At 42.8% G+C, this 19,538-nt stretch overlaps 1 protein-coding gene across 3 annotated transcripts in view; it reads left to right on the top strand.

Annotated features, from left to right (window-relative positions):
• LOC138676559 (tropomodulin-3-like) overlaps nucleotides 1-19,538 on the top strand; it is a 69,869-nt gene that overhangs the window by 35,180 nt on the left and 15,151 nt on the right. For all 3 annotated transcript variants that reach the window (XM_069765988.1, XM_069765991.1, XM_069765989.1), the window contains exons 4-7: nucleotides 11,358-11,480; nucleotides 14,645-14,713; nucleotides 16,763-16,893; nucleotides 19,277-19,384. In XM_069765988.1, the coding sequence (XP_069622089.1) occupies nucleotides 11,358-11,480; nucleotides 14,645-14,713; nucleotides 16,763-16,893; nucleotides 19,277-19,384 (431 nt within the window). The remainder of the gene's footprint in view (nucleotides 1-11,357; nucleotides 11,481-14,644; nucleotides 14,714-16,762; nucleotides 16,894-19,276; nucleotides 19,385-19,538) is intronic.

Below are 19,538 nucleotides of genomic sequence, written 5' to 3'. Positions count from 1 at the left end.
CATATATCCTCTTGCTCCCCAATAAATATTCCGGCTCAGATCGGCCAAATCTACATGACACCTCATACAGAGCCTGTACCCGATATGGAACCAGTGGTCCTTCTGCTTGCCAGGGACTTTCAGACGGTCCCCAATACACAATTGATTATTGGCTCATGTGGCCTAAAGAGGATGTCCACTATCTTGATATTGATCACCTATCCTGAAGGTCAGTCATCCATATCCAAGTAGTGGACAACCACCCTGAATCTTCAGGACTTGGTAACATTTATCTATTTATTGGGCAAGCAAAATTACTGTTTAAACTGGAATCCGCTTGTACAGCATCGGCTCCTGAACTCCAGGGAACATTTAGGAGTGAGTGGGAAAGTAAAGTTCATTAGTGTACACCATTTACTTTCCGGTTATAGGCGAGGTTCATACAGCATCTTTGGTATTGGGGCACGCAATCACAGTCGGCTCCATGAACAAGCTGCTGACTGAGTATCCTCAGGTGTCCTGTCCCTACAGATCACTTTTGCCCTAGCCTAAGGACAAGCCACCCATTTTGGAAACCTCCAGGCTTCCTGTTTGCTAGGTGTATGGTCTCCAGAGTGACAGCTTGGAGCAGAGGTATGGTCCTACCGCTTACCCAAACTGACCACTCTCCGACACGGCTAGCAGAGGCATCTTTGCCCCTGCAGCGCGGGAGAAGTGTAGGGGAACTGAAGATGGCTGGATCTAAAGCAAGTGACACGCTGGCTGCCTAGATTATTTATTTTATAGCACCATTGCCTCCATTCTAGATAACCAGCCTCTGAAACCACAGTGTTGCTGGTAACCTACGCTATGAGACATGCAGAATAGAAGTAGAAATTGTCCCATTATTAAAAATACTTTAGATTTTTAATAAGACACAAATTGCAAAGTTATGTTATTTGTTTTTACAAGCACTTGGCAATTTTACCTATTAATGAAGATGAGAAACCCCATCAACCATTACAATGACGTACTTCTTCCCCAAATCCTGGACAGTTCCACTGTACAGTGCAATGAATATAATGTATACGATCCATTATTGTAGGTAACGCTTATTTATAAAACAGGTTGCCTTTGTGTTGAAAATGTTGACGTTGTCGAACATTGTGAGTTGTTTTCTATTGATGTCAACATTAGCTTTTTTCCAGGCCACTTAAAACTCTTATTGGTTCGAAAATGGTGCAAGTTTTTGTTGCTGCACTTGTCCGAAAATGTCCATACTTGAATATCTCGCTCGTAAAGTACTGTCAATGCTCGAGTATACAGAACATGTCGGGTAACCTGGTGTCGGCACAGGCCTGTGTAGCCTCAGGGCACCAGTGTAGTACTATTGTGTTATACAGCTGTGGATGCAGATTTTCTAATTTTACCAAAACACAAGTCGTAAGGACATAAACCGCAAGGACGCGTGTTCCCTGCCAGGACTGCATACCCCCTTCATGTTTTGTAGCTCGGTGCTTTCCTGCACTTTGATGTGGTCCTAACACATTCCATCCCGACAGGTCTATTCTGCACTCGCACTACATTAATGGATTACATGGCAGATTATAGGGAAAATCTCTACAAAATATTATTACTGTCGCCCTTCATTGGTAAAGTTTTAAGAACCAGATTTTTTATTAAACTACTGAATATAATATATACTGAATAAATGTGATCTACAAAAGTATAATTGGGGGGGGGTCACTTATCGATGCCATAACACCGCATCCATAGATGAGTGTGCTAAAGGTTTCATGTTATTCCCATTCTCCAATAAGAAATGTTAAAATCGTTCAGAAGCCCCTTGGGATTCCTTTTGCCATTTACAAGCCATGTATGCTCAGCCAAGCATGCCGATGTATGAGACTGGGAGTTCTGAGGAATGGCCTAGGCTAGCAACAATTTAACCTCTGTGGCCATCTTTAAGGTACCGTCACACTAAGCGACGCTGCAGTGATACCGACAACGATGTCGATCGCTGCAGCGTCGCTGTTTGGTCGCTGGAGAGCGGTCACACAGACAGCTCTCCAGCGACCAACGATCCCGAAGTCCCCGGGTAACCAGGGTAAACATCGGGTTACTAAGCGCAGGGCCGCGCTTAGTAACCCGATGTTTACCCTGGTTACCGTTGTAAATGTAAAAAAACAAACACTACATACTTACATTCCGGTGTCTGGTCAGGTCCCTCGCCTTCAGCTTCCCGCACTGACTGAGCGCCGGCCGTAAAGTACAGCGGTGACGTCACCGCTGTGCTCTGCTTTACGGCTGTCCGGCACTCACCAGTCAGTGCGGGAAGCTGAAGGCGAGGGACATAACCAGACACCGGGAATGTAAGTATGTACTGTTTGTTTTTTTACATTTTCAACGGTAACCAGGGTAAACATCGGGTTACTAAGCGCGGCCCTGCGCTTAGTAACCCGATGTTTACCCTGGTTACCAGTGACGACATCGCTGAATCGGCGTCACATACGCCGATTCAGCGATGTCAGCGGGAGATCCAGCAACGAAATAAAGTGCTGGACTTTCCCCAGCGACCAACGATCTCCCAGCAGGGGCCTGATCGTTGGTCGCTGTCACACATAACGATTTAGTTAACGATATCGTTGCTACGTCACAAAAAGCAACGATGTCGTTAACGATATCGTTGTGTGACGGTACCGTTAGTTGTTCTTGGGCAATGAGTGTCCCTTTATCTGTATTAGTCACATCCATTTCTTTCATCTGCTAATTGGACACTAACCCAATTATTTGTCTATTAAATGGTGGTCCGATTCTAACGCATCGGGTATTCTAGAATATGTATGTATGTATGTATGTATGTATATAGCAGCCACATAGTATATAGCACAGGCCACGTAGTATATAGGAGCCATGTAGTATATAGCAGACAAATACTACGTGGCCTGTGCTATATACTATGTGGCTGCTATATACATACATACATACATACATACATACATACATACATACATACATACATACATACATACATATTGTAGAATACCCGATGCGTTAATACAGGCCATGCAGTACATAACAGCCCAAATAGTATATAACACAGGCGACGTAGTATATAACACAGGCCATGCAGTATATAACTGTGGCCACGTAATATATAGCACAGGCTACGCAGTACATAACACAGCCCACATAGTATCTAACACTGGCCACGTAGTATAACACTGCCCACGCGGTATATAACACTGGCCACGTAGTATATAACACTGCCCACGTAGTATATAACACTGGCCGCGCTGTATATAACACTGCCCACGTAGTATATAGCAGTGTGGGCACATATCCGTGTTAAAAAAAAATAATTAAAATAAAAAATAGTTATATACTCACCCGCCGGGATCCAGCGAAGCTGTCCCTATGCGCGCGGCTGCCACCATCTTCCGTTCCCAGGATGCATTGCGAAATTACCCAGATGACTTAGCGGTCTCGCGAGACCACTAAGTCTTCTGGGTAATTTCGCAAAGCATCTCTGGTAAAGGAGGCTGGCGGCAGCCGCGAGCGCATCGGCGGACTACGGAAGGCGAGCATAGCAGGTTTTTTTTTTAAATTATTTTTAACATTAGATCTTTTTACTATTGATGCTGCACAGGCAGCATCAATAGTAAAAACTTGGTCACACAGGGTTAATAGCAGTGGTTACGGAGTGCGGTACCCGCGGCCCGTTAACGCTGGTATTAACCCTGTGTGACTGGAGGGGAGTATGCGGGCGCCGGGCACTGACAGCAGGGGAGTAGGAACGGACTAATCGGACTGTGCCCATCGCTGATTGGTCGCGGCACCCATGACAGGCAGCTGGCGAGACCAATCAGCGATGCGGGATTTCTGTGACAGAAGTTGCCGACAGACAGACAGAAAGACAGACAGACGGAAGTACCCCTTTGACAATTATATATATATAGATTTTTTATATTGGGTCGATAATACGGGATAATAATGCACAATAATTTGTGTTATAAGAATGGGAATTCTCGGCTCCAGTAAAGTAACATAGTAACATAGTAACATAGTTAGTAAGGCCGAAAAAAGACATTTGTCCATCCAGTTCAGCCTATATTCCATCATAATAAATCCCCAGATCTACGTCCTTCTACAGAACCTAATAATTGTATGATACAATATTGTTCTGCTCCAGGAAGACATCCAGGCCTCTCTTGAACCCCTCGACTGAGTTCGCCATCACCACCTCCTCAGGCAAGCAATTCCAGATTCTCACTGCCCTAACAGTAAAGAATCCTCTTCTATGTTGGTGGAAAAACCTTCTCTCCTCCAGACGCAAAGAATGCCCCCTTGTGCCCGTCACCTTCCTTGGTATAAACAGATCCTCAGCGAGATATTTGTATTGTAAAGTGGGTATTAGTGTGCGCTGAATCACCCTGAACAGTAAATGTACTTTATATTTGTAGTGAAACAGAAAGGTCTCTGTTCTTCTGTCTCCTTATTGAGGGAGGAGGGCTAAGAGCAAACACCATAGTGCCTTTATTAGGGGTGCGTAGTGTTAAGTGAGTAAGGCGAGGCGTGTGGGAGTGTTATTGTGCACGGTTCAGGCAGTTCATACCACCTGATAGTATGGGATGGCTTGTTTCTGAATGATATCATCCTGGCTACTGCCATATTATATTGTTTAGCTTGGCAGAGTAAAATAACATGCAGGTCTTTGTCTGTCCTACACATTTTTCCAAGTCTCTGGAAGTTTGCCAACCATTATTCCAACCATCACCAGCAGTGTGTGTGAATGGTATAGCATCATTCTGTGAGATTTCTATAGATATTGATTATGGTCGATATGTACAGGGTATGTCATTTATTTTTATTTTCAGTAATTGGATCCCAAGTCTGTAGACTAGAAGTAATGGGGCAGAATTCTAAAAGAAAATTTCTTTGGTTGCTATTGGCGTCAATCACAGCAGAGTTTACTATTTACAAAATAAAATGGGAACTGTGATTGGTTGCTATGGGTATCAGAAGAGGATTTTTGGTACTCACTGTAAAATCTTTATCCTAACCTTTTTTGTAGGACATCATGGACAACTAAAGTATAAATCGGACTAGTGCAATGAGAGGGGGACAAGGGATTTCACTGTGACCAATGTTATTCAATGAAGTAAGACCAACCTGTGAATTTTGTCTCCGCTGTCTTGAGAAAAAAATCGGAGCATGCTGCGATTTCACTCTGAAATCTGATGGGTGTGAGCAAAAACTCGCATGCCATACGGAACCATCAGAATGGCATCCAATTTTTACTGATACATTACAATTCTGTAACAAACTGTAAATGTTCCTGTAAAAGGTTAATAGCTGCTGAGTAAAAAAAAAACGGATTGGACACGGATGTCAACTGTGAAAAAATAAAATCACCCCCCTCTCCTGGATGAGAATGGGGCCTATTTATTTATTTGTTGATGCTCCTCTCAAACAGGCTGCACCAGGACTGCCAACATTAAAAACACTATGAGAACTTGAAGCAAAACCAAGACTACCTAAACAAGGGAGCGTCCTGTGACCCCAAATATAAGCGGTGAGACAGATTTTGCAGTGTATAGTAGTACCAAAAATCCTCTTTTCTCAGACAGTTCATTGGGGGACACCGGAAACCATGGGCCATCCCAAAGCAGTCCTTGTGGTAGGAAAACTAATATTGCAGGAAGAATAACAATCTGATTACCACCCGAGCGACTGACTCTTGTATCAAGACTTCTGTCCGCTGACGAGCTCTGCAAAGATGTGGAGTGAAAACTCAGTAGCAATGACCTTACAGAATAGAAATGCGGTTGGATGATTGGAAGTGAAGTACCATTGGAAAAGGACAGAAACCTGGTCACCAAGGTAATAAAAGAAGGCAGGGGAGGAAAGGGGCAAGGAAATGGATCAGATCCACCGCTAGATCATTGAACAGGAATGCCACAAGGCCGCAAAGATTACATTGCCAGGAGCAAGAGTGAGAGCTGCAAGGCAATGCGGAACCAAAGATGGGGACATGCTCAAATGTCCTGAAGAGGCTTGATCCTGTGGTCCTGGAAGTTCTGGCTCCATCTGCTCCTTACAGTGTGCCACTCTGATGATCAAAAGACAAAAGACTATCCTCACCAGGTATCTGATCACCAACTGCGTCCTGGTATAATGCCCAAGGCTTTCCTGACAAGAGAAGGTGACCACTACAGGCGGTACTTTTCATCACTTGTTGGGGTAAAACCGAGTTGCCCAATCCAGCTCTGTTGCGCAACCTAAAGGGGAAGAGAGAGAGGTTAGTTTCTACCATAACCAACCATAGGCAATAGTGGGTCTGACACTGCCCCCTACTTGACACTAAGCTAAACTGAATAGCTGGGTGTTGGCAGGCCAGGTGTAGCCTGTTGGGGGGGGGGGGGGGCATACATTTTTTATTTTTCTTAATTTCAGCCCTCATATGGCAGGAGACTTTCCATGGTTTTCTAAGTGCTTTAGTGTATAGTATTTTAGATATGGCTGCTAAATTGCCAACAGCCCCATTCTTCCTGCATTATTCCATGAGCCTTATGGCAGCTGATATAAGGCATAATGGTAGACATTAGTATAGTCTCCAGGGAGCGATGAAGTATTGGTCCTTCACCAGACGCACCGCTCCCTCTGTGTATATAGTGTTCCTGTCCTGCTATTAACAGTACAGTAGAGCTGACATATTAAATCTTACATAACAAAGCTTAAAAGGACCCTCCATCCCAGGAATAAAAAACTAACTCTCCTTCTCATGCGTAGTTACCCTACTTGGTGCAGGTCCTTCTCACAGCAATGTTCTGGTCCTCCATCTTCAGGAATGGCTTTGAAGTGTAGTGGTAAGCCTAAACCATGCCTTCCCGGGTGTCCCTGTGCTGTGGATGTAGACCACTGTGATCCCCATGCTACGGTGACCAGCCATCTAGAAAGCAGAAGAAAAGTAAGCAAAAAGGACAGTGGGAGGCGAGCGGAGTGCACCAGGCTATGTGGGACAAATATATGCGGCAGGCACTTACCAGTGTCATGGATGGTCACTATAAAAATGAGCTGCTGAAATCAGGAAGCTGTAGTCTTCTGTGGCCGTTTTGAAAATGTAAAATTTGTAAAAAAAAAAAAAAAAAAGCCAATAAAGCCTTAGAATATATATTTTTTTAATTAGAAATTTCATTTTCTTACTATACTTTCCCTTTGTCTGTCATTGTCTTTATAGCAATTGTAAAAGTCCTAAAGACCTTTTCCTATTTGGAGTGGCACTTGGATTACCAAATTGGCAGGTAACAGCCTGGAATTCCTGCAGTAAACAAAGATCCTCTTTCTCTGTTCTATCGATCACCAAAAATCAGTGCTGCTGACACTTACTCGAGTCGCTGAACCCTTCCCTGTCCGGCATAAGGCGTTATATCCTTGCTATATGGCACCACTCTCTGTATGGAGATAACAACTGTAGCTTGGAATTGGGGAAAACGGAAGTGACTTCATAATACAGCAGTTAAACAAGTTTTATTTTATTTTTACCAGCTTCTCTTTAGAACATACTATTAGCTGCTGTTAAAGGGATGCTGTCATCAGGTTTTTGACATCTATTCTGAGAGCAGCATGATGTAGAGCTAGAGACCCTGATTAAGGAGATGTATCACTTACTGTGCTGCTTGATGTAGTTGTTATTAAAATGCACTGTTTTATCAGCAGGAGATGATCACTACAGTAGTAGTAAATCTGCCATGAAGTCCTCCATAATCATGAGCTCTATATAATTCCACCTCCTTCACTGATTTGCAGCTTCCTGCCTATGCACTGTGTACACAGAAAGCTGCCAATCACTGGTATGGGTGGGGTCATACAGAGCTCAGCTTTCAGAGAACTGCTAGATCTGCAGCAGCCAAAAGTGCTTTTATAAAAACTACAGCGAACAGCCCATTAAGTGTTACATTGCTGGAATCTGTGTCTCTGCCCCTACATCATGCTGCTCTGAAATGAGCAGCAAAAACCTAGATTCCCTTTAAGATTATAGCAACTATTAACATATTTGGCGTCCGATATTGCCATGGCATGTGATTACCGTTTTTTACATTTTATGCTGTAGTTTTGTGGCTCTTGTAACACTCTACAGTTGGTATGGGCACATACTCCCCTATCTGGGCGCGTTTGCTGCCAATAGTGGAGTCTGATCCAAGAGGAGGGTGAGATATAAAGCAAAACCTGACATCTTTCTTCCTTTTGGATCCAATCCCAATTTTGTTGAAAAAGTAGAAAGGGCAGTAAATGTCCCACGTTTTTTTTTTTTTTTTTAAAAGCTCTTGTGTCATGAAGCAAGTTAGGATGAAAAAATGATAGACGGCAGTGTTTGTGGCACGTTGTGTCGAACAGTTGCCTTGTTTTCTGCCATTTTTTCTCCCAACCTTATAGACTATGGTATAAATCCGCTTGTTAGTTGGTAGATTACTCCTGGCATCCTGTGCTTTATGTTGTCTGGGTCCTGTAGGCTGCTGTTAACGTAAGTGAATGGACCTGTTTGTATGAACAATGGGTTAAATGTTTCCTAGCATATGCAAAGTAGTTCCCAGGGTCATGCCTCAGACATTGGTATAGCCTGGTTTTCCCACACTGTCAGCAATTGGGTCATGTATTGTTATCAGTATCTTTGTCTCCCTTTATATTCTGCACACTTGCATATCTGACATTTGCCGTAATCCTGTGCCCATCACAAGCTGACCGTTTCCAGGGGGGCACAAGCTTGAGCTTTATGTCATTGAGTGTTTACGTTTCTACTATTTTCCTATCTGGAATAAGGAGTTGGGGAAGTTTTGGCTGCACAATTGCCATTTGGGAGATTTTTTTTTTTCTTTTTTTTTTTTTTTTACACCACCGCTTTTTTTCCCCAGCAAGTTTGCTGTTGTTTTTGTCCTACCCGTTTTTCTCCTTGCAGTCATTTGCAGTGAATTTCCACTTCCTGGGGTGAAAAGCAATAGAGCTAAAGTGCACGGTGGAAAATCAGAAGACTGTTAATGTGACCTCTCCCAAGAATGCCGAAGATGAAAGCCGTTGTGGCCTGCGGAGATGCCGTACGTGGCAGGAGTCGCCAGCTCATGTCCAGCCTCCCCGTAACGATGGCCCGTGTGATGAAGGCGTTCTTCCTGAGTGCTCCCCCTGGTCTCCGGAGAGCGCATCATATCAGCGTTTGGCCCCTTCCCTTATTTGCATATCACTAACCACATCCATGACTGATTTTCATATGTAAACCTGGAGTAGATAATTTATCAAGGACATTTTAGCGTTTAAAGGAAATGTTTTCCATATCCATCACTGCTACCGTGTTTATGGAGAATTTGTCCCATGTCCATATATTAATGTAGCCTATACCATGCCAATATTGTGAATCCTGCGACATTTGTGATAACAGAATATTCTTGTGGGCATGTTCATGACCTCTTATTCTCAGCTTTGTTGAGGCAAGAGGAAGACCACTGTGGTTTGTTTTTGAACAGTGTCTTGCCCCCATACATCTCACCCCAGCTATAATGGCAGGGAGCTCTGAAAAAGACAGGAATGAGTTACAAGCTGCCTGTCAGTCCATTATAGAGATGGCCAGCTGGCTGACAGTCTCAGTTAACTCATTCAGTAGCCAGAAATACAGACACTATAGGAGGCAAATGATCACAATATGTAATAAAATCCAATTGCATGATTGATTTTTATCCCCAGTTACATGCATTTACGTAAAAAAAAAAAAAAAATGTTCCCAAAGGTGAACCACACTTTTATGGCTCGTGAGTTGGGCGCCTGCTAATTTTTCTTTAAAGGGTTTGCCCACATGTAAAGCGCCATGGAATAAATGGCGCTGTAAAAATGTATAATAATAATAATAATAATAATAAATACTAGGCCAAGCCCTTCTCAATATGGATGTTTGCCCCCGTTAAAATAAAAACACGTCTAGGCGGGTAGAGTGACGCCAGCACTGATTGGGCGCACAGACCTCACGTGACGTAACCGCACAAGAGGCCTGGGAGCGCGAGTGCCAAAATCGGTGAAAAGGCATCGGCACGGGAGGGGAGTATAGGTGTTTTTATTTTAACGGGGCAAACATGGAGATTGAGAAGGTGTTGCACTAGTGATTGACAACCTCTTTTAAAGAAGAGTTGTCACCTGGCCAAAAGTGTATAGTTTTGCTCTTATTTTGCTCTCCCAGCTCAACTGAGTAGTTTTTATTTTTTTTATTCCGCCATACAGTTCCAGAGATTTTTACCTTTTTTATTCAGTGCAATTTTTTTGGGTTTTTGCAAGGGGGCATGGCCCGGATGACAGCCTGGGGACGTTCATTTCTTTAGGCTGCTCTACATTATTTCCCTTCAGGGGAGCAGTGAAATGACTGCAGTGACACGGGGCTGCTGTGGTTTCCAGCTGCGTGCGAATGGAGCCTTGATAATAAGCGATCTTTTAGGGCCTCAACATATTTCCTTGGGACTTAGACTATACAGTTTTTTTTTTTTTTTTTAATACAGACCTAACAGGGAGGTAGCTCTGCTGGCACAGAGTGGTCATAGATCGCTCCTGTCGGCAATTCTGTGGCTTCCACTCTGCTCTGTTAATGTCATGCTGATTGACAACTGACTCCCCACTATAATAATAATAATTTTTATTTATATAGCGCCAACATATTCCGCAGGGCTTTACAAATTATAGAGGGGACTTGTACAGACAATAGACATTACAGCATAACAGCAATACAGTTCAAAACAGATACCAGGAGGAATGAGGGCCCTGCTCGCAAGCTTACAGACTATGAGGAAAAGGGGAGCCACGAGAGGTGGATGGTACCCCACTGCCTATCTGTGGGTAGGCGACTGTCAATCAGCAGGACAACGGCAGGCACACCTCATCGATAGAGCAGCCTGGAAAACGACCACCTCCGTTTTCGTCGGTGACCACTCTGAGCCAGCCCCGGGCAGAACAGGCCAGGCAGATAGTCACACTTTTAGCAACTATCCGCCTGTTAGTTTTTAGGCCCATGGTAAGATAAAAAATATAATGTTCCAGGACAACCTCTTTAAAATAGGACCAGTTTTGCATCAAATTAGCCTGAAATGTTTCTAATCCAACCGAACAGCCATTGCAGAACACAGTCACTGATGTGAAAGTGAATCACTCAGCATTTTAGAGTCTGTGGCTTATTGGATGTGTTCTCTCTGCTAAGCGTCCTGATGGAAGTCATCTGTTTCCCAAATGTCATCTTATGGTATTATGGTAGTTTGTTAATGCAGAACATGAATGGCGACAGCGCCACCTTCTGGTCAGAGATTATGCCAAAATGTCATTGCACTATTGGATTTGGTTTGTATAGAATTCTGACTTTTATTTTTTTATTGTAGGGAAAGCTTTCGTCCCCAAGCAAATGCCCAAAGATTTCCGTGCAGAGGAGAAGATGACTCTTGATCCGGAATTGGAGGAGGCTTTGAGCAGTGCCACCGATGTGGAGCTGAGCGACCTCGCTGGTTAGTAGGCCATGCCAGTAACAACATATGCCATGTCTATAACATCTACTTACTAGCTACTACTGGAAGGGTGGCCATAACAATAAGCATTTATTACCCAACCATATATTGGTGCTACACATGACATGGAAAGAGATGTTTTTGTAAAACTGGAAACCCTTTTTCACTTGGGCAAGCATTGCAAGGATGGCTGGTAGTAATGACTGTCATGTCTGTGATTTAATAACCTGTCACAGTGAAAATCTATATAAAGTTGGGTAACTCTACAAATGTGACCTAACAGCTTCTGCTCGATTCACACCGTCAGTGGGGTGCGATCAGCATCCATAGACTTTAATAGGCTGACAAATACTCGTGCCTGTTATTGGTCAGATCATCTGAACTCTTCATATACTGCTGCCTGCTAATAGGAAGCCAGCCACATTGTAAGGCCGGTGTCATACAAGCGCACATTCCTGGTGTAATGAAGCAGACTAATGGCAGCATAAATCCTGCTGATGGTCAGTGGTCCTGAGGTCGGGGAAGGAAATTGTGGCTGCATGACAAATGTTACCAGCCTAAGTATCTGTTCACACTAGGTGAAAGCCTCTGGAACATAAGCTGAACATACCTTCCGGCCTCATTCATCGGGTGTGTAATATTATTTTGGCTTTCCTTGCTTTGCATTGTATGGATTAGCATAGTACACTGTGGTCTTTTATGCATAGACATGCAGTAAGAAGTAGCATCCTGTGGCATGTGACCTTTTTTATCACAGATATATGTTGGGAAATCCTCCTGATGTATAATTCCATCAGATAACTAAGTAATCACGGTCTAGAGGGTCTGCATACATGTTGGATAAAAGTTGGCAGAAACCTGGTTCAGCCGACCATCTAATTTGTATGGGGCTTCCCAATTCTACCCAACTGGTGATGTTAGGAGAGAGAAGGATCTGGTCATAGAAATTCAACAGCTGCTAGTTTTATCTAATGGTAATAAACCACTGCCAAATGAGTCTGGCAGAGACTTTTTCAAACAAAACAAAGGAACGCACGACCAAGACAAGAAATAGCAATTGGCCAAACTACCGATCTGCCGACAACGATCTAATGTGTACGTCCAGCTTAAAGCCATGGTCACATAATGACTGTGATCTCTATTGTCTCCAGCTCTATGTGTGTGTGTGTATGTATATACAGTGCTCAGCATAAATGAGTACACCCTAACAGATTTGTCAGAAAATCTTAAGTTTCCTTTCAGAATCTACGTTTTGTATGTGATGCCATATAAACAAAATTTGTCAGTTTGCTCGCCCAACTTTTAATCATGACCATGTTGCGAAAATGAGTACACCCCAATGAAATTCTTGGGAGAAGAGCTAAAGTTTAGACTACAGAATTCTATCACAGGTAAGTCTAATTATTCATTGAACAGGTGTCCAGCAGACATGTCATGCTGTCAGCAATGGCACCACATGGAAGAGAAATGTCAGAAGATCTGAGAGAATATAATTTATCTACACAAGAAAGGTGAAGGCTACAAGAAAATCAGCAAGGCATTATCAGTCAGAATACTGTAGCAAAATTGACGCAAATTTTACTAAGATGTAACTGCAATCATCTCGCAGAGACGTTCAGACCGACCATGGAAGTTAAAGGTACCGTCACATTTAGCGACGCTGCAGCGATCTAGACAACGATGTCGATCGCTGCAGCGTCGCTGTTTGGTCGCTGGAGAGCTGTCACACAGACAGCTCTCCAGCGACCAACGATCCCGAAGTCCCCGGGTAACCAGGGTAAACATCGGGTTACTAAGCGCAGGGCCGCGCTTAGTAACCCGATGTTTACCCTGGTTACCATTGTAAATGTAAAAAAACCAAACACTACATACTTACATTCCGGTGTCTGTTCACGTCCCTCGCCTTCAGCTTCCCGCACTGACTGAGCGCCGGCCGTAAAGCACAGCGGAATGTAAGTATGTAGTGTTTGTTTTTTTACATTTACAATGGTAACCAGGGTAAACATCGGGTTACTAAGCGCGGCCCTGCGCTTAGTAACCCGATATTTACCCTGGTTACCAGTGAAGACATCGCTGAATCGGCGTCACACACACCGATTCAGCGATGTCAGCAGGTGATCCAGCGACGAAATAAAGTTCTGGACTTTCCCCAGCGACCAACGATCTCCCAGCAGGGGCCTGATCGTTTGTCGCTGTCACACATAACGATTTCGTTAACGATATCGTTGCTACGTCACAAAAAGCAACGATCATGTCATGATTAAGGGAGCCTAGTCTCCAGAAACGCGTTGAGATTCTTACCCATATGGTTGTGCTGAAGTCTGTATACTCCATTTTTAAAGTTTATGAATAAAGAAAACTCTTTTTTACGGACTCGGTGAAGCTGGACATTCCTTTCTTTTTTTGGACAAAAAAAAAGGCCACCTACAATTTGTCAGGGCCCATGCTGAAACATACGAAGACTACTGGGACTCTACTCTGGAGTGATGAGTTCAAGATCAATTGTTTTTAGAACTGATGGCTTCAAAACTCTATGGCGTCGCAAAGATGAGCAGCACTCATGCCACTGCCACCAACATGTTTCACTGTATGCATCATGCATTTTTCTTTGTACTACTCATCTTTGTGATGATACATATTTATTTCCTGGCTATAATTAAATTTGTGACCATTGTGTATATGGTAACTTTTAGTTTTGTTAAAGTCAACCTGACAGCTGATACATGCCGCCTGATCCACAGGCAGCTTGTATGAGACACCGCTTGTATAATCTCGGCCATGTATGCTTGATTCTACTCTGTGGCATTTCAGAGAAAAACATACCGTACTTTAAAAACTGCAGAGCCATGCTGGAGACTTCTTCTCACCCACTGCCCTTGAATGACAGGTCTCTCCATGTACGCGCAAGCAGGAGAGACCTGTCAATCAAGGGCAGCGTGTAGAGAGAATCCAGCAGCTTTCATAGTATGTTTTTCTGTGAAACACATCAGTTGAGTCATACATGCCTGCCTGACATCCTACATCCAGGATTGGACAGCAATATTACTTTATTGGTTGTCATATGTTCGTACACTTCCTAACCAGTTTAGATAGTTTTAGTTCTGTTATGCAGAGATAATGTTGATAAAACATTATAATTAACCATTTTTTTCTTTTCCTTTTAGCCATTTTGGGAATGCCTGGCATTTATCCAAACAGCACCAGTAATGGGTTTGATAGCCAAGGGTTTCCCAGTGAGTATCTATGTTTAAATGATGTAACGACACATAAAGATCATTAGGAAATTTCTGTCCATGTGCACTATGACATGTTATTATCAGAAATTAAATCTCCCCCATAAAATAATTAAGGTTACTGCTAAAAATTGTTTTTAGCTGGTTAGTACTAATTTGTAAATTGCTGGATTGAGGTTTTGGTGGTTCCCATGAATATTTATGAAAAACTATGGGATTCTGTTCTGATGAGAGCCCTCATGCATTCATTATTCCCTCTATATTAATACATTTCACAACGGATAACCTTTTTTTGTTTTTATTAGCTGCATGAATTTTTTGAAAAATCCGTTTTTGCGATTGCGTCTGATTGCACTGTCTGAAGAATGCATTAACGGAGACCACAAAATTCAGCTCAACTTTCACGCAGTCATAAATCAGCTGAGAGGAGCGCAAAATATAAGATATAGGCCCCAATTCATCACTTCCTGTGTTTTGTCTAGCGTTGTGTTTTCATCTTTTTTATTTTGAAATTCATTATTCTATTTGTGCCAGGACAAATAATGTTAAATAATAATGTTAAAAAACATATACATATTCCAGAGTTTACAAACCCACAAAAAAACTGGTAGGTGAGAAATCCATTGAAACTGTGGGTACCCTGCTAGTTGTAAGATGCTGTCATATTCTAACACAGTATGTGATAAAAAAGTAGACTGGTACTATCTATATAGAGAAATACCTAGTAATTCCACATATAGCCACCATAAATTACCGTATATACTCGAGTATACGCCGACCCGAGTATAAGCCGACCCCCCCTAATTTTGCCACAAAAAAATGGGAAAATTCAATGACTCGAGTATAAGCCTAGGGTGGGAAATGCAGCAGCTACCGGTAAATTTCAAATATAAAAATAGATACCAATAAAAGTAAAATTGAGACATCAGTAGGTTAAGTGTTTTTGAATATCCATATTGAATCAGGAGCCCCATATAATGCTCTATACAGTTCATGATGGGCCCCATAAATGCTCCATATTAAAATATGCCCCATATAATCCTGCACAAAGGTAAATAATGGCCCCATAAGATGCTCCAGAGATATTTGCCCCATTTAATGCTGCACAAACGTTGATTATGGCCACATAAGATGCTCCATAAAGATATTTGCCCCATATAATGCTGCACAAAGGTTAATAATGGCCCCATAAGATGCTCCATAGACACATTTGCCCCATACAGTACTGCATAAAGGTTAATAAGGGCCCCATAAGATGCTCCATAGAGATATTTGCCCCATACAGTACTGCATAAAGGTTAATAAGGGCCCCATAAGATGCTCCATAGAGATATTTGCCCCATACAGTACTGCATAAAGGTTAATAAGGGCCCCATAAGATGCTCCATAGAGATATTTGCCCCATATTCTGTTGCTGTGATTAAAAAAAAAGACATACTCGCCTCTCGTCGCTCAGGCGCTGAAGAGGACGAGGAAGACGGAGCGTCGCTTAAACGTGGGACAGGTGACTATCGCGCAGTGCTCCCCCTCCCCATTATACTCACCTGCTCCCAGAGCGGTGTCCCTGGTTCTCCGGGCGCTGGCTGCTTCTTCCTGTGTTGAGTGGTCACATGGTACCGCTCATTACAGTAATGAATATGCGGCTCCACCCCTATGGGAGTGGAGTCGGGTCCATGTTCATTGCTGTAATGAGCGGTACCATGTGACCACTCAACACAGGAAGAAGCAGCCAGCACCCAGAGACCATAGGAGATGCAGGGACCACGTCATGAGCAGGTGAGTATGTGACAGCTCCCCCTCCCCCGCTGACCCCCCAGGGACAATGACTCAAGTATAAGCCGAGAGGGGCACTTTCAGCCTAAAAAAAATGGGCTGAAAATCTCGGCTTATACTCGAGTATATACGGTAATATCTAACAGCATCAAAAAAGACGTTTTGTCAAGAGGGAAAACTTGTTCAAAGCACTAATGCACAGTTCTAAATAAAGTTGTGTAAATGTATTGTAGTATGTGCCTATTGTTTTATCAATATTTACGGTTTATTTTATAGATGTAGTGAAAGCAGAGCCAATCAGACCAGTGTTGGATGAGCCACCAAACCCAACCAATGTGGAGGAGAGCCTGAAGAGAATAAAGAGCAATGATCCCCGCTTGGTTGAAGTGAACCTCAATAATATAAAGGTAAGGCTAAAGGTTCACTGTCCAGAGTTATGTGGTACCCCAGTCCAAGCCTGAAGGAAGCGTTGCTGATATAGGGATTCCCGGTGCAGTGCCAACATTTTCTCTACTGATTGCCAATAGACTATAATGTGCTCAGTTTTAACTATTACATCTGTCTTAATATGTCTATTGGGATGAAAAAAATATCACAAGTTTCATTTTTAAAGACTTGTAGAAAAGTGTATGTTGTCCGACGTGAACATGGCTGTGACGGTGAGGAGAATGGTGGCACCCAGCCATTTGGAACAAGCTGGCCTACTTGAAGCTTATACTTGGCATTATTAGAAAACCATATTAAAGCGGTACCCAGAGACCACATACGAGTATAATCCTTAAATTAACATGTTATTGAACACAGAAAAATCACAACAGGAATTAGCAAAAATTGTTAGAAAAGCAATGTCTAGTTTCTATTAAATGTCTAGTGTAAAGCATAGTGTTGTGTGTGAGCACAGTGTGTGTAAAAAGGTACAACGCGGGTGACAAATGAGAAATGCGTGATCTGTGCTCTGCTCGTATTGTGCAGGTGGAGCTCCATGGTAATGCTGGCTGCGTATACAGCTGTACTGTACAGCCAAAGACGTGCTATGGACGGCAGCTCTGCAGATTTCCTGTATTAGGGACATGAATTCAAGTCCAACCAGGACAACAGAAACATGCGGATTACATCTGTGCTCCCATGTTTGCATTCACTTCTTTACAGGGGTTGTCTGACTTTCCAAGAAATCACGGTATTTAAAAAGTTCCTATGTTATACAGCTACAACATCTTCATGGTTCTGTAGTGTCAGATAGTATGGGGATAAATGGATGTTTGTTTTTTTGGTTTTACAAAATACAACATGACTGTCTCTAGTGTCTATACTAGAGGCATGGAAAATCTATACCAGGGGTGGGGAATCTTTTTTTCTGCCAAGGGCCATTTGGATATTTATACCATCCTTCAGGGGCCGTACAAACTCTGCCCACAAGGTACATCTTGACTCCGGCACTGGTGTCAGGAGGTAATCTTTCATTGCATGCCCTTCAGTGTTCAGTAGTTAACACTGTGTGTGTGTGCTAACAGAGCAAGAAGAAATTAATGAGCTGGTGGCAATCAAAATACAGCTCCCTGCCTAATAATGCGGTCCCTGAGAATCTGCTGGTGGGGGGGCCTGATAAAAAGTCATCGAGAGCCGTAAATGACCCTGGGGCCTGAGGTTCCTCTCCCCTGAGCTATACAAAAAAGGGGCAAAACAATGCCCACTCTTTAACATATGAGCTTTTGGGACAGAGGGAGAGAACTATGGTACTTAGTGCAGTTTTTTTAATACCAACTTCACTCCAGTATGGCGTGATCCACTCCTACCAGAACCGTGCAAACCTACTGAATTCTCTAATTGGCGGAACAAGGGCATATATTTATTAAGACAATTATTAATTCAGGAGGTATTTGAGTTTAGAACAGATACGTTCGGAATATTCCTCACTTTTTTTTAATCAATACTTGTAGCGTCGCCATGCCCGTACAATATAAATGAAAGAATTAAACTTGAAGATGGATAATTTTATGATAGAATGGTTACATCTGCTAACCTTTCAGTAGGATTAATGTCCAGTACATATAATTATTTACCACTATCACATCTATGTAAATTCCCGATAAATGCCAAATCCAAATGGTAAGCGGACATTGGGCCAGAATCTGATGTAATGTGGGAAAATATCGTGGAACCCATTCCCAGGTTGTCACTGAGTGAGGGAGTTGCTGGGACTGAATTATACCTGATTTACAGGATCTACAGAACCCCCACTTTACTCCACAAAATGGGCCCAATTCACTGTGTCCTAAGTGCGGTAAGGATGAAGCCCATTTAGTGCATATGGGAATGCACAAGAATTTTGGAAAGAGTTAAAACTTTGATTAGATACTGCTATACCAGATAACTACTGTAAATGCCACAAGTGCTCAGTAGCACGGGGAGGGTTGAGCCAGCCCCCGAAGAGCATGACACTGCTGACATTATGTACACTGGAGGACTAACGTCCGGAGGGAAAGTGGTGTACTGAATATCATTACTTCCTATATAAATGTGGAGCACCTTGCGCCATGTGACTGGCTTCCCCATTTTTAGTAGTTGGGAACGGTGGGTAACATAAAAATATAATCTAACAACCTTTTAAAAGCAATTTGTTCTTTGTTATATTACCCAAATATTGACATAGAAGGGAGATGTAGGTAGCGATCTACTATGATGTCTATCTCGTGACTTATTTAACAGTGCTTAATACTGCTGCACAATCTATGCTATACTTATACAAAGCTTGGAACATAATTCTTCACGGTCATGTCTTGTTCCTTGTAGAATATCCCAATTCCCACCTTGAAAGAATTTGCGAGGGCTCTGGAGGCAAATACCCATGTGAAAGCATACAGCATTGCAGCAACCAGAAGCAATGATCCAGTCGCAGTAGTAAGTATCAAAAGAAGTCTGTGTTTTCTACCATCTTTGCTTCTCACGTAAGCTGCCAGTGTTAATGGAGAAGAGGTCTTAGGCTTGACCCTGAATGCACTGAAGGTGCATACTATGTCACGGAAGCGACATAGTCATTGAAATAACTTGAAAC

The sequence above is a fragment of the Ranitomeya imitator genome, chromosome 4, assembly GCF_032444005.1.
Source record: "Ranitomeya imitator isolate aRanImi1 chromosome 4, aRanImi1.pri, whole genome shotgun sequence".
Classification (NCBI taxonomy): domain Eukaryota; kingdom Metazoa; phylum Chordata; class Amphibia; order Anura; family Dendrobatidae; genus Ranitomeya; species Ranitomeya imitator.
Note: the sequence above shows the minus strand (reverse complement) of the source record. Positions and strands in the feature narration are given on the sequence as shown.